At 32.8% G+C, this 19,720-nt stretch overlaps 1 protein-coding gene and 1 long non-coding RNA gene across 2 annotated transcripts; both read right to left on the bottom strand.

Annotated features, from left to right (window-relative positions):
- Positions 1–9,015: 9,015 nt before the first annotated feature.
- LOC111916887 (uncharacterized) lies at positions 9,016–13,010 on the bottom strand. The gene is made up of 3 exons (XR_006187184.2): positions 9,743–13,010; positions 9,369–9,655; positions 9,016–9,291 (listed from the first exon to the last, which is right to left on the bottom strand). It is a non-coding gene; the product is annotated as an uncharacterized LOC111916887 (long non-coding RNA).
- Positions 13,011–16,142: 3,132 nt separating this feature from the next.
- LOC111916885 (sodium/calcium exchanger NCL2) lies at positions 16,143–19,287 on the bottom strand. The gene is made up of 8 exons (XM_023912541.2): positions 18,709–19,287; positions 18,350–18,535; positions 18,075–18,265; positions 17,708–17,998; positions 17,489–17,613; positions 17,124–17,379; positions 16,726–16,998; positions 16,143–16,587 (listed from the first exon to the last, which is right to left on the bottom strand). The coding sequence occupies exons 1-8, from the start codon at positions 19,103–19,105 to the stop codon at positions 16,339–16,341; spliced, it is 1,968 nt and encodes a 655-aa protein (XP_023768309.1). The 5' UTR covers positions 19,106–19,287; the 3' UTR covers positions 16,143–16,338.
- Positions 19,288–19,720: the final 433 nt, after the last annotated feature.

Genomic DNA, 19,720 nt, shown 5'->3' with positions numbered 1-19,720 from the left:
TGAGGTTTATTGTTTAATTTATGTATAACTTTTATTGTTCGTGCCCATAGTGATTATCCCTCTAGATTTAGATGCCACGACCATTTGACTAATAAATTGTCATTCAAAGCTTGTATTGAGCCCACACCCAGTCTGCTAGCAACTTTCAGAGTTATTACTTTGTCCCATGCAACCCAATGAAATTTTCTTTTGTCTTCATCCCCACACCCATAAAAATCCGCGTCTGGTTTGTTCTAGGGTGTCCGTGACTACCACTAGAGTTGTGAAATGTGAAAAGTAGTAAGTGGGAAGGTTGCCCAGGGCTGAGGTGATCATTTTCAGACGACCTCCAAAAGAAAGGCATTTTTGATTTCCACGATGATAGTTTGGAATGAAATTTGTCAATTATAATTGGTTTCCAATTTTTTTTAAGGTTCATATTTGCGCCGATAGGAACACCAAGGTATTTAAAAGGGAAAGATCTCACTTCACACCCAAGAATATTGGCCTAATTCCCAATTTCACCATGAGAGCCCCAATTCCAAACACCCTTGATTTATGAAATTTCACTTTTAGACAGGAGGATATGTGAAAACATCTTAAAATTCGTGCAAGGGTTTTTAGATTGGATCTCGACCACTCACCAACAAATATCAAGTCGTCTGAATAGAACAAGTGTGAGAGGGTAGGGACCCCATTGGGGATCTGGACACCTTTAAATAATCCGTTATCTTTGGCAGCCTCCAACGCTACGTTAAGACCTTCCATTACTATAATGAAGAGGAATTGTGAAAGCGGGTCACCTTGACGTACCCCTTTGGATATTTTGAATTCACTTGCTGGGGACCCATTTATGATCATAGAGGAATGTGATGAGTTCAAGCCTTCACTGATCTACGTGCACCAATTAGACCCAAAGCCCATTTGTGCGAGAATAGAATCGAGGTACTCCCAGTTTATTGAATCAAATGATTTATTGAAATCCACCTTAAATAGTAGCATCCTCTTCTTCATTTTTTCACCCAAGAATAGAGTTCGTTTATCACCAATGGTCCATCTAATATACCCATGCCTTATATGTATGCTGACTGTACATCTCCAATGACTCTACCAAACTGTTTTGAGCTGTAATGCAAGCATCTTGGACATTATCTTGTACATACACCTAATTAGGCTGATGGGACGATAGCCAGAGAGTGAGGAGGGGTCTTTAACTTTAGGTACAAGTGTGATGAAGGATGAGTTGCACCCCAGCGCTAGGGTACCAAACTTGTCAAAGTGTAGCACATAATTCATCACATCGTCTTTGAGTGTATCCTAGTAGGATTTGATGAATTTAAAAGTAAATTAAGCCATCATGACCGAGGGGCTTGTCACTTCCACGTGCCCAAACCGCATATTTTATTTCGTCCAATGTGAAGGGGGCTTCAAGTTTGATGGCTTCCATCATAGAAATGGATTTGAGATAAGGGCTGATGAGTTTAGGCCTCGAGATCAAAGATTCAATAAACTTGCCCTTAAAAAATCTTAATGCTTCATATTTTACTTCTTCTAAAGATGACACCCATTTACCATTCACCATTAACCCATGGAATGTGTTCCTCCTATGCTTACTATTTATGTGACCATAAGAGAATTCCGAATTTTTGTCACCCTCCACAATCCATTTGATCCTTGATTTTTGCTTTAAGTCTAACACCGCAAGCTTTTCTAGCTCAAGAATTTGTTGAAGGCCCTCGATGCGAATGTTAAGTTCTACATCTGTGAGCAACCTTGACTCTGACAATGTCTTAAGTTGTAAGATTATCTTTAATCTGTGCTAGCTCAAGTTGTAACGTCCAAAAATTTCAACCAATTTAAAACATTTTATTTCATTCAAAAACCATTAAATTAATACAACTTGTTTTCAAAATAGTTCAAACATCAGAGTATTTCCCAGAACCATATCATAAGAACATAAAACATGAGGAGCAGTACGATCACGCCTTCGCCTTGCCACGATCTCCTGAAGTACCTAAAACAATAAACCACAACTGTAAGCTCGAAAGCTTAGTGAGTTCCCCCAAAGTACCCATACACACATAAACATAAGCATATAGCAACGAACAATATACTACGGGTCCAATCAACCTTCAGGTTGGAATACCCCTGGCCCTCAACCATTGGGTTGGAATGCCTACGTACTACGAGCCCAATCATCCTACCGGGATGGAATACTCTCGGCCCACAACCATCGGGTTGGAATGCCCATACACCTATACATACAACAATAACTACTATGGGTCCAATCATCCCTCATGATGGAATATCCCAGGCCCCTTAACCATCGGGTTGGAATGCCAACATACTATGAGTCCAATCATCCTACCGGGATGGAATACTCTTGGCCCACAACCATCGAGTTGGAATGCCCCACTTCCTATACATACAGTAACTACTACTATTATGGGTCCAATCATCCCTCAGGATGGAATACCCCAGGCCCTCAACCATCGGGTTGGAATGCCAATCTACACTACCAAACATGTATACATAACAGGCAACCACATAACACTCTACAGAATCAACATACTAGGGCCCTATCATCCTACCGGGATGGAATACCCTCTACTACTGCTCAACATACATATATTACAGGTAACCTCCTACTAGCGTACATAAGGTAAGACCAACCACAAGTCTATAAATAACCACTACCCAACTACCAGGGCGCTGATCCAACACAACTAGCCATCACTTAACTATCCATTCCTTTAGGATACTTAGCTAACAAGGCATATCCTCATATCATTATCCTATCTAACAGGATACTAGCAAGCATATCATCACATAACATAATAAGCTCTAAAAAACAATTTAAAGGGCCGGCCTTGGTGCCTTAGACCCTTGAGTACAGTGAGGATAAGTCACCTGAAATGTAGAACCGAACAACGAAAGCTCACACCCGAAACACTGCTCCAAACTCCAACACCTACTGCCATCAATGGACCATTGACATAAATAACCAATTACCATAACACCCTTGAAGGTCAAAGTCAAAGTCCAGGCCAAAATTCAAACTTCCTGACTGACTCTACTCGCTGAGTCAAACTGTTGACTCGTCGAGTCCTTATACTCTGAAAACTCTTAGAACACGACTCAACTCGCCGAGTCACCCCAAGACTCGTCGAGTCCAACGATCTCCGAGTCCCATCCTGATCAACTCACAGAGTCACCCCTCGACTCACTAATTCAAGGATTTAACCAGAAGATTTTAGGGTTCTGCGACCAGACTCGCCGAGTCCAAGAACAGACTCGCCGAGTCCAATGCAATCTTCAACAGACTCGCCAAGTTGTTCTTCCAACTCGCCGAGTCCATGCTTATGTTCATACAACTCGTCGAGTACACCCATGTGACTCGCCGAGTCTCTCTAGCTCTCAATCCATACAGAGGCTTTTCGAGCCATGTAGGGGCTCCAATCCATAGATGCACTCTTCTACAGTCTAACCCTCACATAAAGTGACAAACTTTACGTGAAACCAAGGAGATATAGGCCCAAAACACTCTAGGGCTAGGGTTAAGGACTAGGGGGCTTCACCATCAACTCTTAGACAGAAGCTTTATGACATTTTGGACCATCACAAGCCTAGATTTGAGGTAGCAACCTCAAATCTAAGCCTCAAACTTGAAATAGCTCTCAATCATACCAAAAATGCCCCGATCTCAAATGATAATAGATCTAGATGCAAAAGAGCCCAAGCAACAGATTATTACCTCCAATATATGCTCCAACTGAAGTAGATCCCGGATCTACACCACTCCTTTGCAGCAAGCCTCTTGATCTTCAAGTCCCTTTCTAAGATTTCCTCCTACAAAGCTCTATTTTATTTATTAATGGAGGCTCACTCGATTCTTGGGTTTCTGGATCTCAAAAGGGTAGCAAACAGGCTGAGGGTGGGTTATAATGTGCTTTATATAGGGCACAACCCCCAGGATTAGGGTTTTCTCTCTACAACACCAACTCGTCGAGTCCAAGCCGCCGACTCGGCGAGTTGACCACTTAAACCCACGACAGAATCCCGCTGCGACTCGGCGAGTAAGCATGCCTACTCGTCGAGTCCCTTCTTTTATTTACACTTTTGGCCCTTCATTGAGCTGCTGAAATTTCAGGATGTTACACAAATTTTTCCGTATTATCAGTCCTCCTCTTCCATTTTTTGATCTCCTCTTTAAGGTATTTGACTTTTGCAGCTAGATATGCATTTGGCATCCCCTAACCAACAAAATTTTCCCATGCTTCCTTTATAGTGTTATCGAAACCATCTTTTAGTAGCCATGAGTTAAATAATTTGAATGGATGAGGGCCATAATCAGTTGCTCGGAAGGAGAGCGTAACTGGACTATGATCAAATAGTTCCCAGAGGTGTGCACTGACAACCAATGAAAGGAAAGCTATAAGAAAATTAGCGCATGCAAGGAATCTATCGAGCTTACTCAATTTGGCTCCTACTCTAGACATAAAAGTGAATCGTTACCCACCCATGTTGAAATTATGAAGACATTCCTCTTGTATGAACCTATTAAACGCAGATGCACTGTCCTGACAGTAATTATAATTGAATCTATCCTCCGGTCTTCTAATTGTGTTAAAGTTGCCAAATAGGATCCAGTTACCTGAAATCGATCTTCTTATCACTAACAATTTGCTCCATAATTTCTTATGTTCATTGATATCATGTGGCCCATATATGGTATCCTCATTGATTCCAATCCACTTACCTGTGACAATGAGGTAATGGTGTGATTTAATTACTTTTTTTTAAAGCACTTGTTACTCCATATTGATAACAACCCTCCTGATCTTCCATTCAAGTTTAGTCCTTCAAAGTTGATGTATTGATCACCCCAACAACTCTACACGTCAATTTTTTCATGGTTAAGCACCTGTGTTTCTTGAATCCCTAGGAAGTTAACTTTGTGCAGGTTCTTTAACCTCCTGACCCAGTTGACTTTTACATCCACTCTGATTCCTCTTACATTTAAGGATAAGCAATGTTGAGTATTGTTTAGAGTTGTCATCCTCCCTAATAAATGAAAATGTTATTGTCACTTGTCATTCTCTAATTTATTTGGCCACATGTCATTTTGTCATAATTTTGAAATATATTTATTTTCCACTTGTCAATTACTTCATTATTCATTTTCACTATATCATTAATTTAGTTTCCATAAATTAAACCTATTATAATAACTATTAATTTCAAATTTCAATTTCAATTTCAATTTCAAATAAATTTACATTTTAAACATTTGTATTTAACATTTTATTATAATAAATCATTTAGTACACGGGTCTAACAATTAAACACATAATTTTAATTAATTTATTTTTTGCATGTTTTTTTTTTCATAATTTTCACTTATTTCATATTTCAAATTCAAATAAACTTTTCATTTAATCGCTTCTGTTTAACATTATGTTTTAATTAACCCGCATAATATACGGGTTTCACAACTAGTTTTTATATAAACAAGAGTTGTAGTTAAATATATCTAATACTGATGTTAAAAACAGTTATAAATGAATATAATTGAATACGATGTTAATAATTGAGAGTTTAGATGTAGTATAAACAACAATTATAGTTGAATATAATTGATATCGTTGTTAATAACAGTTATATCTTAATATAGTTGATATCATTGATAATAGCATAAAAGTAGAAGCTAAATATAGTTGAATAGTTATATATGAATAATGGGCTTAACTCAGTAATCGTTGTTGAATTTTAAAATCTAAACATAATGTGGTGAGTTATAGGATATTTATCATATATGTCATTATTGTTCTGAAATGTGGTAAGTTGGTATAGCTATTCGTTTCAGCATCGTGTAGATAGCTATAATAGTTGATAAAATCTAGTTAATTGTTGTTAAAGGAATATGATAACCACAAAAAAAAGTATAAATAACCATATAACGAGTACCTTGTGGTAATGTTTAACGATTATGAATAACTATATAAAGAGAACCTTTTTGTAATAACTAAGGAGTACATTGATCACATAACAAGTGCCTAGTGGTAATATAAATTATTGTCATTTGAAATTGTGGCTTTAAAAGACGTAAAATTATTGGCGTTATTGTTAGTTGAGATGGTGGTTTGAGTAGTCGTAAAACTACATTTAGTAGTTTTGTAGTTAAATTGATGTAGGCGAGTGATAGAGATTGCCAATAGTTGTTAAAAAGCGATGAAGTCATTATTGGGTGAAGGTGTGTGTTTAAATTGATTATAAGTTATTATTAAATTATTTGAAAGGCATAATCTGATTAATTTGTGTTTTGATGTTGTCATTAAAGATAACATATATTGTATTTGTATGTCGAGTAAGTTACTCATTATGGTCTTATATCTTAGTTTTTGTTGTTGTATGCATTTTAGGTTCATGCAATCTTATTAACGAAGTGGATATTTGTAGCTGAGGGATGGTAATGTATGGATCGGATCATTGTATTATTTTATCATTAGATTTTTTATGATAACTTCTTGTATTCAACTAGTTACCATAAATATACACCGAGTTATTTTATAAATTAAAAAGTGCAAATTTTTTTGGTGTACTTTGCATTAAAAAGTTAAGTATTACATCATATGTTAATCCCAAGATTATGTTTCTTCATGTTGTGAAAATAAATTGAAAGCTTTGAAAATGTTGCTTATGTGGACCCTTTAATCAATTCGAAGACATATGGTTTCACACATCATGCATGTTTATAAATGGTATCAAGATTGTACATCGAATTAAAATCTCGAACTATATTATACCCTTGAAAAATATGTATGTATGTCATTAAATTTCCTAACTTGGAAAACCCATTTTCCTTAACCCTAGTCACATATAAACACCAACTATAACCTGTTTGTTTTAAACAAAAAACCTTATACTGATCTTTTGTTGATTTTTTTGTTTTCATTTGAAACCCATCTTCAAAACGTTCTAATCGAAGGATAATTTTATGCGTTTTTTTTAAGGTTTGACATTGTTTAATTTATGGGTAGACCTTTGATTGTGAGATCATGTATAAGCATTAACAGAATCTGGATATATTGGTATGGGAGGCATACCTAGGACACCAATTGAGTTTTGTATTGGTTTGTAAATTCATCTTATGGCTAACCTTTTTTCATACTCAATAGATCATTTATCGTCATTTATCTCTTTAAAAAATTTGAGTGGTATTCCATAATTAAATAAATTATTTTCCTAAACAACAGTAAGAGCCATCGTTTTATCTCTTTAACCACATATACCTTTATAATCATCTTCAACACCATAATAACCACAATCGTCAACGTTTGCTAAATCATTGTCCATAGTTTTCAGTGGGCTATTATATATATATATATATATATATATATATATATATATATATATATATATATATATATATATATATATATATATATATATAAGGTTGAGATTGATTGAGAACTCATAGTTTTATAAGAACTTAAGAACTAAAGGTGGAGCGTTGGATCAAAATCAAATCATTAAGGGAATGATCGTCATCATACCGATCCCACTTAATTTTTTGTATTATTGGAAATATTAATAAAAAGCTCTAAATTAACATTATAAAACAAAATTTTGGATTGTTTTATGAAAAAAATAATTTTTGTTTTTTTTTAAACAGCAGATATTTTAACTTTTTTGGAAAACATAAATATTTAAAAATTTTGAATTTTTTTTTAAAAAAACTACAAGTTTTTCAAAAAAAAAAACTGCAATTTTTTTTAAAAAATTGTATTAAAAAACTGCAAATTTTTTAATAACACAGTAATTTAAAAAAAAATTGTAATTTTTTCAAAAAAACTGCATTTTTTCTAAAATACTGTAATTTTTTTTCAAAAAAGTGCAACTTTTTCAAAAAAACTGTATTTTAAAAAAAAAACTGCAATTCTTTTTAATAAAGCTGCATTTAAAAAAAATATATATAAATTTTTAAAAATCAGTAAATTTATAAAAATAAAATAAAATAACTAGAATATTTACAAAAACTCTAATTTTTTTAACAAAAAAATCAACATTTTAGGTGCATATATGCATATTTTTTTCAAATGAATATATGCATATTTCTTATACTATAATATTTGTAAGTAAATCATAAAAAAATGTCATTTTTATTAATAAATCTATAAACATAATAGTACAAGTATTTTATTCGATACAAAATAAAATATAAAAAATATAAAATGCTACGAATATTCACAATGTTATAATTTCTTCATATCAAGATTTTCATATTTTTCTTCAATTTATCACTTTTCACCTCTTCAATATTTTCCACAAATTCTTCAAAAATCTACAAGAAAATTAAAAAAATTGATTAATGCAAGAACACTCACAAAAATGCACATGTATATATCATATAAGATTTATATGTGATTCATATGTGAGTTACATGTGAATTACATGTAATTTATATGTAAGTTACATGTTATTTACATGTGAATCACATGTAATTCTTATGTGATTCACTTGTGATCTACATGTGAATCACATGTAATTCATATGTGAATCACTTGTGATTCATATGTAACTCATATAGGATTCACTTGTGATTTACATGTGAATTACATGTGATTTTATATGTGAATCACTTGTGATTTATATGTGATTCACTTGTGATTCAAATGTGAATCACTTGTGATTCAAATGTGAATCACTTGTGATTCACATGTGAATTACTTGTGATTTACATGTGATTTACATGTGAATCACATGTAATTCATATGTAATTCACTTATGATTTACATGTGAATCACATGTGATCCATATGAGAATTATATGTGATTTTTTTCTATAACGATATGAGATTTGCTGAATTCCAAAACACAAATTCAAAAATAGAATACTAAAGAAGCAGATGGTGATTATTAGTGCACTATATAATTAGTTTATGTCCAAAAAATAATATAAATATTAGAATGTTTGTAAAGATTCCGCATTTTTTTAAATAAAAAGATTATAATAATAATATTCATGTACCTTGGTTGTTGTGCTCCTATTTGCATTATCATTTATCAAACTCATCATCTACTCTAGGGTTTAATTGCAACAATCAATTATACAAGTTCTGTATAATCATTTACATTATCATTTTCAGGTGAATCGGTTATTAAGTTGTCACTTGAGGTCTTTTTGAAGTTTTGTATGCTCACTTGAATCAATTACAGGGCACACTGGACTTGAGATGATCATTGAATTAGCACCAAAATTGTTTGATGGTGTTTTACCAGTGATGGATATTGTTATTTATGAAGTAGCATCCTGCAATAATTAGATGGCATCAGGATCACATACTAACAGAACAGACAAATTATGTACAAAAAGTAACCTTTTCTTACTTTTGAGAGATTAGATTTTGATAACTTCTTCCCAAAAAACACAGTCTTGATCCACTTTCCAGGAGACTTCCCCATTCTTGACTAATAGAAATGTTACAGCTCTATATTCTATGCATTATCCCAAAAACAAACTCTCAATGAAGCTACAGGAAATGAAACATAAAACACAACCAAAACTGTGAAAAGAACTATCCCAAATTCGAACAACTAGAATAATATCAAGATCAATATGTACAAAAGGAAATTACCACTCCATCATACTCAATAGGGTGTCCAAACCAGCTACTCTGTATAATATGTTAGAGAAAACAAACTTTTTTGCCACCAAGTAATACAGAATTTAATTCCAAATTGCAGTTACTTGAGGAGGATACAAAATCATGAATGTGGCTAGAATCGTTAAGAGCATAGCAACTGGTTGCAGGTAAAACCACAGAACCAACGATGCATGTTTGATAGAGGGAAGCTGGAAATGAAACAAGAAAACGAAGTTTTCATTCAAAAAAAGAACAAAACTGATATACATTAAACAATTTGCTTCTTAATTCTTACAGAGATGAGTAAATAACTACAAATTCATAAATTACCTGTAAAATGGCTGAGAAAAAACTGATCATTAACAACATTAAAGCATATGTTAGGCCTTGGGTACCAAGAAAATACAAGCATACCAGATGCTTAAAAGGCTATAGTAATCCATTTAAATTGTATTATGAAAATTTATTTGTAAAAGACGACTAGTTTCTGACATTATATTATATGCTCAAAAGGCTGTAGTGTTCCACAAATAAAAATATCTCCTACATTTCTCAAAATATAACCAAAAAATCCTTCAGAATACTAAATTGGAATTGGTTCATCATTCTTGAAGTCAAAGTGAAGTTAACATGTGATATTTCTCATTGAGGCATTTCATCGTACATGTTGAGTGCAAACAAATATCTATATTTTTCAATAACATAGGTGTCTATTTTTATACCTACAATCAACACAAGGATTTAACTCTTCTTAAAAACATATTGACTAAACAGGTTCAACTTAGTGATTAGGCAAAAACAATTCATAAAGGTCAAACAAAGGTCAGGAGTTAACTATGAAAACAGATGATACCTAAATTTTGATCGACAATGGATTATCTTCTTCGTTCAGGTCTTCAATCCACAGTGGAGGCCGATATGAAGTCGACGATTTCGGTGTACTCCGGGGAACGATTGATGAAGGATAAACGATTCAAAATCAAAGCATCTTCTGTAGAACCTGGTTCCTGGTATGTAAAATTTATCTTAGTATTTATCATTTCAACCTTGGACTCGGCGAGTTGTAGGTCCGACTCGCCGAGTAGGGACGCGGTCCAGGGGCACGTTTAAGTTGCCGACTCGGCGAGTCACCGCTGTTTGATGAAACCCTAAATTTCAGGGGTTTGCACCCTATTTAAACCCTCATTTCCGCCCCAAGCTCGCCCGCATTCACCCTCAGAGCCCCCAACATCATTTTTGCCCTTTTCCTTGTGAGATTGAAGTGTTTTGGGTGTGTTCTTGAAGCCTTTGAGGAGAAAGAAGAGTAGATCAAGAAGAGGAGAAGGAGGCCAAGCATTTTTGTGACATCTCAACGTTTTCCTTGAGGTATAGCTCGTTTCCCCTCTGTTTTTAAGCTTGTAGTCCCTAATAGCTTCATGAAAGTCCTTCTTGAGCCATTCTCCAAGCTTGTTTGTGCTTTGTAGGTTGTAATAGGTTGTTAGCCTTTAGATCTAGGCATGATTTGGTCCCTGGAGCTGGGATCTACTGCCTTTATGGAGTCATATTGCATGAAAGTCCTAGATCTACCCCTTTTGGTACTCTTTGAGCCCTAAAACCTTCAATGGTGATTATCTACATGTAAAGTTGGAAACTTTACGTGTAAACCAGGCCCTAGTAACCCAGATCTACGAATGGCATGGACTGGATTCAAGCAAAATCGCGTGTATAGTTTTTGGATGAGGCAGACTCGGCGAGTCGTTCATCTGACACGGCGAGTCTGGTCGCGAGTCCCCAGGTTGTTCCCCTTTTGTGTTTGCGAGTCGGAGTAGTGAGTCATAGGGTATGACTCGGTGGGTTGGAAGCCAGACTCACTCATGAGGTCACTCGGCGAGTCAATGCCATGACTTGGCGAGTTCATGGCAATCTTCTTAGATCAAGAACAGACTCGACGAGTTGTTCATACAACTCGGTGAGTCACAGCATAAGGTGTTCTTCGAATGAAGATGAACTTGGCGAGTAGGACGAAGGACTTGGACATCAGTTTAGAAGGCAAACTCGTCGAGTCAATGCCTAACTCGACGAGTAAAGACGGGATTAAGGACAATCGCATGGTCGGGACTCGACGAGTTGGCGAGCCAACTCGGCGAGTCGGGTCAACTGGAAGTTGACTCTCACTTTGACTTTTGACTCGATCAAGGGTAAAATGGTCATTTTACCCAAGGGACAATTAGCGGTGTTTGACTGAGTATTTTGTGGGAATTATAACCGGAGGATTCCGGAGTGGCAGCAGCAGCAGACAGTCAATTCCCACACCGATCAACAACTATTTTGAGGTAAGTTTCCTTCCAGTAGGAACGGGCCTAAGGCACCAAGGTCGGCCCGTATAGACGAGATGTTAGTATTAGAGTGTGGGCCGAGCCCGTATCTCTTGGTTGAGTTGATTATGATATATGCCAGTATGATTGAGTTGTCTATACTTGTTGTCTGTGTGATACTTGTATATTATGGGTTAGCGGTTGAGTGTGGGCGAGGCCCATATCTCACCGAGAGTGGAGTGTGGGCGAGGCCCGTATCTCCCAGATAGTGGAGTGTGGGCGAGGCCCGTATCTCCCGGTTAGCGGAGTGTGGGCAAGGCCCGTATCTTCATGAGTATGGGCGAGGCCCGTATCTCCTAGCTGTATGTTGTATGCTTGCATGGTATGAGGTATTATGGGGGAGCTCACTAAGCTTCATGCTTATAGTTTCAGTTTTGGTTTTAGGTACCTCTTCAGCTAAGGGAAAGGAGTCGGCGCGGTAGCGGCATATCACACACACTCTTGTTTTCCGCACTATGGATTTTTTGGGATGTACTCTGAAATATTACTATGATATTACCGGTTCTCAGACATGGAGTATTATTATGAATGTTTGGTAATGATGTTTTTATGTATTCACCTAAATTAAAAATGAAATTTTTAGCCGGTATTTTTGGGGCGTTACATCTTTAGTGGAGTTTTTTCTATGAAGAACATAAGATCAAGGAGTTCAACAACAATGAAACTTCGATCGTTGGGGGATTTTAGATTCGTGTGAGTAGAAGCAATTTTAGAATCGAAAGCATAGAATTGGAAGAAGGATTGGAGGCAATTCGACGGATGTGAGTCGTCAGAGGATGGATCGTAGCTTTGAGCGAGAGAGGAAAACGGGGAGGAAAGAGAGAGATGAAAACGTATTTTATCAGATATTGAATTTAATAAATCATTTAATTATACTTCTTTTCCTATAATACCCAAGCTGAATTAATTAAGATACCCCTCATTCTTTTTTTGTCTACTTATCTACAAAAACGCCACCTTGCATCTCGACCCTTCCTTTTATTGATCCAACGTTCCACCTTTAGTTATCGGGTTCTCGGGAAACTTTGAGTTCTTAAATGATCATTCCTCTCTCTCTCTCTCTCTCTCTCTCTCTATATATATATATATATATATATATATATATATATATATATATATATATATATATATATATATATACTAGGCGAATGCCCGCGCGTTGCGCAGAAACACTTATACAATTGAAGTATTTACAAATATATGATTTTTTGAATATAACAATAATGTTATTGTTAAATTTGATATAATAATTTCTATATACTATATTGATATAATATATTGATTATTTTGAATTATATGATAATATATACATTTATTATAACTTCATAATCTCAATCGTTTGAATGACTTCTACCCGCGAGTTACACATGAATAAAATTTAATATAATATATGATTTGATGTTATTTATAGTTGTTTTTACTATTAATTAATTTTTTAAAATTTATTTGTTTAATGTTTTAATTTCTATCATTATCATTATTTAAAACATCAAACATTGTTTTTTATTTTAAAGCTAACAATATAATCATTTATATAGAGTTGTTTTTACCTATTGTTATTATAAGTTATTTTAAGCTACTTATTTGGAAACTTTTAACGATTATAAAAATATATTTTAGTTAAATTTAAATTACAGTTAGTTTTTGTTTTTATCACTACAATTTATCACTTTTAACTATTTACAAAATATTCTTTAGTTTTTTTAAATGGAACTGAAATTTATATTTGAGTTGACATTGTAATGCACAAAAACACCTATATAGTTGAAGTCTTTACAAGTATATATTTTTTAAAATATAACACTAACGTTGTTGTTAAATTTGATATAATAATTCGTATATTAATTTGATATAATATATTGACTATTTTGAATTATATGATAATATATAAATATATTATAACGTCATAATCTCAATCGTTTGAATGACTTCTACTCGTGAGTTACACATCAATAAAATTAAATATTATATATGGTTTAATATTATTTATAGTTATTATTTTTAACTAATTTTTTAAAATATATTTGCTTAACGTTTTAATTTCTATCATTATAATTATTTAAACCATCAAACATTATTTTTTTGATTTTAAAGGTAACAATATAATAATTTATATAGAGTTATTTTTAACTATTGTTATTAAAAGTTATTTTAAGCAACTTATTTGAAATTTTTTAACGATTATATAAATATATTTAGGAAATATTTCAGTTAAACTGATATTACAATTTAGTTTTTTTGCATTTATCACTATAATTTATCACTTTTAACTATTTACAAAATATTATTTGGTTTTTTTAGTCGAACTGAAATTTATATTTAAGTTGACATTGTAATGTTATATTTAAATTAACAATTTAAGTATTTTGTCCAAACTGTTCAAAAATTGTAGCTTTAAACTGATAATGGTTTACATGCAACAACATTTTAAATCTAATAAATCAAGTATAATATATTAAAATTTAAAGAAATAACTTTATAAATAGAAGTAAAGATATTATTTTAAAATTAAAATTTAGTCTATTTATTATAACACTTTAGGTTTGATATTTATTTAACCTTATTAACCAACTTACAATTATTATTAGAAAGACACTACAATTTATCACTTTTAACTATTTATAAAATAATCTTTGGGTTGTTTAAGTTAAATAAAATTTATATTTAAGTTGAGCCTATAATGTTATATTTTAATTAATAATGTAAGTATTTTATACAAATTGTTCAAAAATTATACATTTAAAATGATAATGGTTTACATCCAACAATATATTAAAACTAATAAATTAAGTATAATATGTTAAAAGTTAAAAAACATAATTTTATAAGTAGAATTAAAAATATTATTTTAATATTGAAATTTATTTTATATATGAATACACTTTAGATTTGATATTTATTTAACCTAATTACAAAATTATAATTATTATTATAAAGAAATTGAAAAGTCATGGGAGTTTCAAATGAATGTGGTAAAAGAAAAAAAGAATTGCGGTTTCAAATACATGAGATTCAATAAAAAATGTTAACTTTATATATATATATATATATATATATATATATATATATATATATATATATATATATATATATATATATATATATATATATATATATATATATATATATATATATATATATATATATATATATATATTTTGTTTTCGGGAAATGAAGCACTAATAAACAAGGTCCCTATATTGTTGCTTCCTCTAGATCCCCTTCCACCAGATCCTCTTGCAATGTTGGTTTTTTTTCCAGCATTTGATACATGCCCAACATTTAACCGATTAACCACTATTTGTTCTTGAACTTCACCAACCAACACCATATACATATGCACAACATTGTCCATAATACAATTTACACTTTTCGAATTTATTACATCATTATTATGGACTACATCCATAATATACTCATACTCTAGATGTTACAAAGATAATTTAATATTACTATTATACATATTATATGTATAGTTTGTCTTTACTTTAACCAATTCTATCGCTCGTAGTTGATATGTTAAAATATGTATACAGAAGTTTGTAACAAATGTCCTAACATATGTGTTTTGTTTATTTACTGTTTGCCAAGACTCTCCCTTACATATTTACATATTTACATATAATAACAAAAAAAAATCGTTCATTTTTCTGAAAAAGAAAAATGAAATTTGTTAGATTTGCTCTCAAATGAAATTGTTTTTTTTTAATTATCGTTTTATATGAGAAAAAAGTCATAATTGTTATAGTAGAGATTTCTCAATTCTCATAAACATTTTATATTTTATGTTGACCGTGCAATGCAGTACGAATACTAAGTCCGCAATATGGAATTTATGTAGTCATTCTTATTTTTTGCTTTTATGGAGTGGATATTCATAAATGAGGTCAGAAAGAAGCTTATATTTACTTGATGTTCTTTTGTGGATGGAAACTAAAATAAAAATTTTGGCCCTTTATATAGATGTTGTGTCCCTTAACTTTTTACTATAATACTATTTTTAGTTGGATATAAACTTTATAAATAAAATATAGGTATTTTATTTTATTATAACTAAGGTGTAAAATTAAATTTAAAAGAAAAAAAACAAATCAAAATTTAAAAACGAAAGTTGAAAGGTTGTTTTGAAACTTATAAATTTTATATATGTTGGTGGGATCCAATTTTAAAATAACCTCATTTTTACCAATAAGTTTAAAACATCCCTACTAATACAAAGGTTTTGTGGTCCTATTATGCAAAAATAGAAAGCGTCCTAATGTGTAATTCGAAATAACAAGGTTGAAAATCATCTCCCTCCTATGCTTAAGTACTTAACCATCGGATCAACCATGTTTTATGCGAATTCTAGTTCAAGTTTCAAGTAAAGCGAAAAGTGTCGTCCAAAAGGTAAACCACGACCAAAGAAAGTGGATAGAGGGGGAATGCGATGAACAATGTCCACATAGGAAACTTGGATCTGAAACTTGCAAGAAGCCCCATTATGACACACACGATTATCACAACCAGAATCTCAGCTGAGAAATGCCATGTCAAACCCCGAAAGTATATAACCGAGACAAGAACAGAAAACCCAAAGATGTTGTTCATGAAAACTTTGTGGTATATCTGTATTTTACACAACATGTAAATTATAAGCTAGGTATAAATATAATGCTACAAAAAAAGTGGTGTTAAATTGACCCATTTAAGATCACCCTATAAAGAAACACAAAATCAAGTGATCGAGATCGAGAGATCACTAACCTCAGAGAAAGTTAAAGATGTTGTTACATGTCTTTTCTGACTCGCGGCTCTAATCGCTGCAATGGCTGTTCTAGCATTTGTAGCCAATGGTACTAAGATGAAAGACACATAAAAAGCCTCTATCTTTATAGATTCTGAAAATTTTCGAACACTTTCTACCAAAGGCTCAGCCAAAACTGTTAGCATAAAGATTCCAATGATCAGAAGTACTATTGCCTTAAACTTCTCGTTTTCTTTTGCCTTTGCCTCCTCACGTTGATACCTATCTTTTTCCTACATCAAGTTCATAATTAATTAACACTTGAATACGAAATGAATAGCTTTCATGAATAATCTTATATTAACTCTCCAATATATATAGACAAAGTGATATAGTATATAATTACAATAACACTTACTAGGTTCTTATTACGTGACTGCTTTTTTTGGTTACGTGAAGCTACATGATCCATCTCCTTGAGCCATTTTGTAACCCCGGATTGGAATTCTTGTTTATCGATGTTACCATTTCCATCAATGTCCAAATGTCTCATTATGATCTCAGCTATCTCGTCATCCATCAGTATCTCCTCGTAGTTCATTTCCATAATGAAGTTTTTCAGTTCATCCCGTGTGATAAATCCATCGTGATTGGTATCAATGCGTTCATAGAATCTGAATTAAAGTTCAACATAAAGTTAATAAGACTATATTTCGGATCATATATAGTACTCTTGTCAGATTTACATATGAATATATAGCTTTAACGTACATATATACTCACCTAGCTATTGCCGATTCATCTCGTCCTCCATCTTCTTTAAGTAACTTTTGTCCCGAAGCACGTTCCATCATAATGGATATTAGCTCTATCAATTTGTTTTTATCTTCAAGCAACAATTCCGCAACCTGAAAGATCACTTACGTATAGCTCAATTACTCAAGTTTACATCGAAGCTCATATATCAAGAAAACGGATACTTGTTTATCATGTAATGCTCACCTGATTGTACTCTGACCCTGATTTATCTAACGAATGTGGATCATCCATCAATTGTCTCGTAACATCAAGCCAATCTTCAAACGTGCTATAGAAATCATCCCTTGTCATTGTTATTTTCTCACTCGCATCAGGGTATTTCATCATTTTCTCCATTTCCTTTTGCCTAAGCATGAGATGCTTCTCTCTATCGAGCATAAGTGCTTGTACTTCATAGAAAGGTACTTGCAACTCAACTTTTCTTTCAACTTCTGCATACTCGAGTCTTCTTGTCTGAATCCGAGAATCAAAAAGCTGCAAAACAAATATCAAGAATCAAGAATCTAGAATAGCTTAGAGATCTCGTGATATGATCCATGTATATATATACCTGATAGAAGAAGTATGAGAATAAGCAAATAACTGCAACACAAAGTGACACAAGAACAACAATCCTGTATCCTCCACCAGAATACGATAAACCAAACACACTCGGTAATAGCATGACTACAAATGGTATCAATGAAAAAAACATAACTTTCGCATGATAACTCGTTTCAGCATCTGTAACAACACCCGAACCTATAAAACATATCAAACGATCATAATTAAATAGTCTTTGAGTTTTAAAGATCAAAACTTTAAATCGAAACGATGAATGCAAACCTGTTAATAGTTGCATAACTTTATTTTTCACTTTAGAACCGGGTTTTACATAGAATTTTGTTCTACCACATATGAAGCATACTCCCCATAGAAGAGTGAGAAGCATCACTGAAGATCCAGCTAACAATCCAGCACCCGTTACAACGTATTCTTGAGCTTTTTCTTTACTACTCGAGAGTCCAGATGCTGCGATCAAACAATCAAAAGTTTAAATCTGTAAAATATCAATTCATCGGTGTTTGAATTACATCAACCCAAAATTCATTTCATAAATAATAGAATCTTGGATACAATCAAAGCTACTTCGATTTCGACTTTTTAGCAATTAAATTTGAGAGTAACAACATAAGGGAATCTACCAAGAAGGATTAAAGAATCGGGGAGGGAATCAAGAAGCTGGAAAACACTTGCACCAAAGAAGTTATTCCCAAGAACACCGAAAATCCTTCCATCACCACCAGCATAGGATTCGCCATGATACAAAAGGTACTCGTATACCACAATAAGAAACAAATGACCTGGAAGATTGCTTGAACATGGTAGAAATCCATACATCTGCTCACAATACTCCTCAGAGTCACTAAATCCCAAGAATCGAAGAAAGAAAGATTGTTCATGTTTATCTCCATGGTTGTAGACACCATCTGAAACTTGCTCACCATCATCATATTGTAAAAACCGACCTGTTACACTCCAAAACAAAAAGCAAAAAAAGAAAGCAAAAGAACATGCAGTTGTAGTTGAAACTTTCTTCATTTGAAAAATAGCGATTGGGTTGATAGAATTTGCGTATAAAAACGTATGGATTATGTAAATGTAGAAGGAAATTAAAGATTGGTGGAGGGGAAGTGTTATAAGTAAGTGGAGGAGGATAAGCAGAGTTTCCTTTGCCACTTCTTTTTGTATATTGTGTAATATAAAAAGGAGAGAGCAAAAATCTAGCAAGCTAATTTCTCGTTTTATTAAAATGTAATGTTTTTTTTTTTATATTGTATATCTAAACAACATGATTCATTTGCAATAAAATATACTAAACACGTTTTTCGTGTCCTTGCTAGTTGCTAGTACTAAATTTTTAATTTTCACGTAGTTTCCTGACACAGACAATGACCAAACGCTGGTGTACTTCAACAGTCATGCATGATTGCATATGGTTGAATGTTTTATGGAATCTTAAATGTTCATGTGAGGAATTCCACAAAGGTTGTGGATACTCAAATTCTAACATTTTTTAAAATATTATTAGTGTTTGATAATTTACCTGTAACGTGATGAGTTTTGAGACAGTTTGAATTGTGAGTTGTATATTGTTACCATTTTTGCAGAAGAGGAATCAGTTATAAACATAGTGAAAAGAATTGTAATTTATAT

Source organism: Lactuca sativa, chromosome 9 (assembly GCF_002870075.4).
Source record: "Lactuca sativa cultivar Salinas chromosome 9, Lsat_Salinas_v11, whole genome shotgun sequence".
Taxonomy (NCBI): domain Eukaryota; kingdom Viridiplantae; phylum Streptophyta; class Magnoliopsida; order Asterales; family Asteraceae; genus Lactuca; species Lactuca sativa.
Note: the sequence above shows the minus strand (reverse complement) of the source record. Positions and strands in the feature narration are given on the sequence as shown.